Source organism: Merops nubicus, unplaced genomic scaffold, assembly GCF_000691845.1.
Source record: "Merops nubicus isolate BGI_N331 unplaced genomic scaffold, ASM69184v1 scaffold4487, whole genome shotgun sequence".
Classification (NCBI taxonomy): Eukaryota; Metazoa; Chordata; class Aves; order Coraciiformes; family Meropidae; genus Merops; species Merops nubicus.
The window spans coordinates 24,961-29,290 of NW_008618161.1; the positions used below are offsets into that span (position 1 = coordinate 24,961).

At 47.9% G+C, this 4,330-nt stretch overlaps 1 protein-coding gene across 1 annotated transcript; it reads right to left on the minus strand.

Moving 5' to 3' along the window:
- Positions 1–1,769: 1,769 nt before the first annotated feature.
- On the minus strand, positions 1,770–4,174 carry COMMD9 (COMM domain containing 9; the record flags this gene model as incomplete). Its single annotated transcript, XM_008943341.1, has 4 exons — positions 1,770–1,910; positions 2,505–2,608; positions 3,580–3,614; positions 4,035–4,174. Coding segments are annotated over 4 exons (420 nt in total), but the record flags the coding sequence as incomplete, so codon positions are not given.
- Positions 4,175–4,330: the final 156 nt, after the last annotated feature.

The following is a 4,330-nucleotide window of genomic DNA, read 5'->3' on the forward strand; positions in this document are numbered from 1 at the left end:
AGGGAGAGCAAGCTCGCCATCTCCCGGGGAAAAGGCACTGGAGCGTCCAGGCGAGTTTCATCTCCTCCCTTCCTCTCATCCTCACGGTTCTCTCTGGAAGGCCGAGGTTGTGGAAGGCTCGGGAAGCTCCGTGCCAGCTCTGCTGTGGTCCCTTCTCCTCCTGTGAGACTCGGTGAAATAAAACAGTTTATGTCGTGGGTGGGTAGGGATCAGCAACCCTAGAAAAGGGGTTTGCAGAGCTCAGCAGGTGCAGGGTCAGGCTCTTACACACTTAAAATGGCAAGGAGGAGTGTAGCTAAGCTGAGATGGGCTGTTGTGAGCTCACAGAGAAGTGTTTTTCACTTCACAAGAGAGCTATCACAAAGCTGTTACCAAAAAAGCCTTTTTTAGTCCTAATCTGGGCAAGGGGGCCCAGATATATTGTTAAACATAAACTCTGTTACCTCTGAATTGAAACTAACACTTAAAACAATTCTAAATCAGATTACTAGTAATAAAATAACTTGTTGGAAGTGAGCTAATAACAGCTCAGTTATAAACAAAGCAAAAACTTTGCATTTTCCTCCTAAATCCTTCTTGTTCTCCATCACACCTACACAACTTTTAGCCTGGACACCCTGAAGTACATTTTCCTGCAGTAAGAGGAAGCAAAATTAGGTAAGGATTTGAAGGCAAGTTCTCATAGCTGCCTAACCCTTGGGTAGAAAGTACCAGTTACTTTCTTGCAGAAGGACTTAAGAGGCAGCCTTTGAAGTCCTCAGATGTTTGTCACACCTCTGACCCAGTGCACAGCCCCCTTTGTTATCTCCATGAACAACTTTTAAAAGCCTCTTCAGCCTTAAGTCTTTTCTTGACAGCTCCTCTAGAGTTGTGAGAGAGGTCTATGCAACTATGAGTTCATTTCATTAGGCCCTCCCCACTTAATTAGGCATTATTAACAAAGCTCTGTGGTTTATACACACTTCTTGAATGATTTCAGGTCTCCAAACACAAGGGGCAACGTTTTGTGTCTTGAAGGAGAGGGCCAAATGCTTTCTGAAAGGTGGGACTTTGCCCCAGACAAAGGGTCAGGATACAGGCTTCCAGTCTGGAGCACTAGAAAGGATCAGCAGAAAGCTGGAGTCTGAATTTTGCTCCTTTTCTGCACTTCTCCATGCTTTCAACACACACATTTATCAGGTTTTAGGTCAGGGTCACCCCTTGCAATATTGCACAGAGCTGGTGCCCCTGGAAAAAGGTGCCCTGAGACTGTGTTATAATGAGGAGAAGGCAGTTTAAAAGATGGATCAATTTGAGCAGGGAATAAAAGATCCCTTTTCAGCAAGCAGTGTGAACATCCATGACATAAGCCTAGAAACTAGGCAGCCTCACAGAGAGGCTGAGGTAACCCAAGGCAAAAATCTCTTCTAGACTGGAAAGGATTCACAGAAACAATTGAGCAGTTCATTTTTTTTTTTTTAATTAAATGAAGATTTATCCAACCAAGAGAACACTTTGGAGATGTACAGGCACATCCTGTTATGACCCTTGTGATTAAGCCAAGCTCTGAGCCCTCAGATCCTTTTCTGAAATGGAGACCAGCTCGTGCTCGACCACATAGGAGGAAAACTCTTTTTGGCATCAGACCAAAGGAATGTTTTTAAGTGTTAGCTTTTCAAAAGCTATCTTCTTAACTCAAAAAAGTTACACCAGAAAAGGTGTGACACCAGCTGCAGGTAGAAAGCACCTCCCTTCCCTTCCTCCCTGCTGGAATCCATGCCTTGGGGTGGTCATTTGTTTGCAACAGCTGAAAGTTGGTCTCTGATCCTTCCCAGACCTTCCAGCATGGTGTCCAGGGTCTCTTTGCTCAGCTCCACAGTCAGTGCAGAAACAACAGGGTTATCTCCACATAAGGCAACATCTTCCTGGATCTGGAAAGAGGAATGGAGACGTTGGCTCTGGGAACTGCTGTGAGTTTGGGGGAATTCTGGAGAGGCTCAAGGCAGGAGCCCTACAGCAGACACCACGTAGGGCACCCAACCTCATCCCACACACAGAAATCTGTTGGGGTTTATTCCCCCCTCCTCCTCTGAAACCCACCCATCCCATTTTTTACTGGTTGGGGGGAGCCAGAACTCTGCAGAATATAAGCAGGAATTTCAGCTATGCTCCCCAAAGGAAGTTCTAATCCAAAGGCACTTCCCAACTAATGCAATCAGCTCAACACACTGATGAGTGGCCAGAATTAAAGGGGGATGACTTTGTCATTGATCTCCTTTCCTTCTGTGAGTGCCCAGGACAAGCACTCTGCCTTCTCACATCCTCATGCAAAGAAAACTCTCCCCTCCATGAAAAAAAAAAAGAGGCCTTTTATCAGAGACTTCACTGCCAGGCTCTGTGGTGTGTCAGAGATCACCCCTGAGGAAGTCTGCTAATTGCTGAACTGCTTTTCCAGCTGCCACTGGGAAGTCAGGGGTTGGATTTGATCATTTTATTCCTGTATCCTTCACAGGCACTGAGGTTACCTTTAACTGGAGCAGGCAGGTGGGGACTGCCATCCTGCTGATGCTGTCTGAAGCTGTCTGGATGTCCACCCTCCAGTCCACGTCGACCAGGCGAGGCAGGGAGACTGAGGGGTTCAAAAATGGCTCTGTCAGGCCCAGCAGCTCCTGAGGGCACCAGACTCCAGAACCCGTGCTCACCACAAGAAACTGGTGCAGCTCTCTCTTGGAGAGGAGGAATTTGTCTCCTGATGGGAGCTCACTGCACTGAGAACCCTCCAGGGTCCCTCAGCACCGTGCCAACTGGCACAGAAGCTGAGATGAAGGTTCTCCCAACAGCACTCTGGCACCACCAGCCTGGCTGCAAGTGTTCTGCATCAGTTCCTGGGGGCAGGGCAGTTTCCAACAGTGTCTTTGGATACATACAAGGAGAGTTTGAAGAATATATCCAAGTAAAACTGACTTGCCCAACCTGGTCCTCAGCAGCTGTGTGACACCTACTTAAAGGTATGAGAAGGGGATGAAGAAGCAAAGACTAAACCCCTCCTGAGTGCTAAGGAAAGAGCTGCCTCAGTAGGCAGCTGCAGCCTGTCTGCATTCTGCCTATCCAAAAATGAATCACTGCCTTGGTGCCTATGGAATATGTGACAATACATCATGAAGACAATAATCTCTATAATCATGATTTCCTAGAGGGCAATCTCATTCCAACAGGGTTAGATATTCATCTAATGAATAGAAAGTGCAACAGTTGTGGAAAAATAAAACTCTTGGGGAGAAAATAGTGTTTTAGCTGCATGAACACCTAGCTGGGATGTTAACTCATTGCTCATGATGCTATTGTTCAAGCTTGCCATCCTTAATTACATCCCTGTTTAGAGAGGTGAGGAAAAAGCCAAGTTATGACTATATGCAATGTACCTCTTGAGGTGTGGAGGAGAAAGACTGCACAGAATTGATTAGCTGTGCAAAGATAAGGTATGCCCCAAGAGATATCTGTCCTGCACAGTGACTGAAGGTGGACATCAGTGGCCTCAACTGGGGGGTCAGAGGGATTCCATTTCAAACGTTTTGCATCAAGATGTGAAGCACTACTTACTCTGACTTGCTTGGGCTTCACTCCTCCAAGCAGAGCTGTGAAAAGGTGAAGAGAAAAACAGTATCAGCTGTGCTTTGGGGGGAAAAAAAACGTAGGGAGAGCATCCAGAGTGGCTTATCCCTGACAAAAGGGTCATCAGGGCTGCAGAGAGACTGTCAGTGCTACTGAGTGCCAGGGAAAGGCACTCACTGGTCACTGGTAGGCAAACTGGTGTCCAGCTGTTGGTTCTTCTGTAAGCGTGGCTCACTTATGGCACATCCCTTTCTCCCTGGCCAGTTTTTACCAAGCAGTGAGGTGTTTGCCATTCTATTCAGATGACATTTTTCATTCAACTCTGCTCGTCCCACCCCGTGTGATTATGCCCACAGAAATCAGAGTTTGCCTTCAGCCAACTCCCCAGGTATCAAAGCAGACACACAGCAGCTGAAAGCACCCGGCAGGGGGGCAGCACTCACACGTTCTCCAAGATGATCTTAGTCAAAAGGTTTTTCAGGTTTTGGTGGAAGTTTTCTGGAAAGAGAGCGAGGATATCTTCTGCCCTGGTCCAGCCGCGATAGACGACGTGCCTGGTGAGGCTGTGCAAAGCAGAGACCAGCTGCAGACAAGGGAGAGGAGGAGAACAGAGGCTCTGCTGGGCTGAACAGCAGGACATGGAGCGTGGGGCAGCCCTGGACGTGCAGGTACCCACAGCCGAGGGCCTGGGACACGCTCCCGGCTGCTCCCCGCTCTCCCCTACACCTCGGGCCGCTCC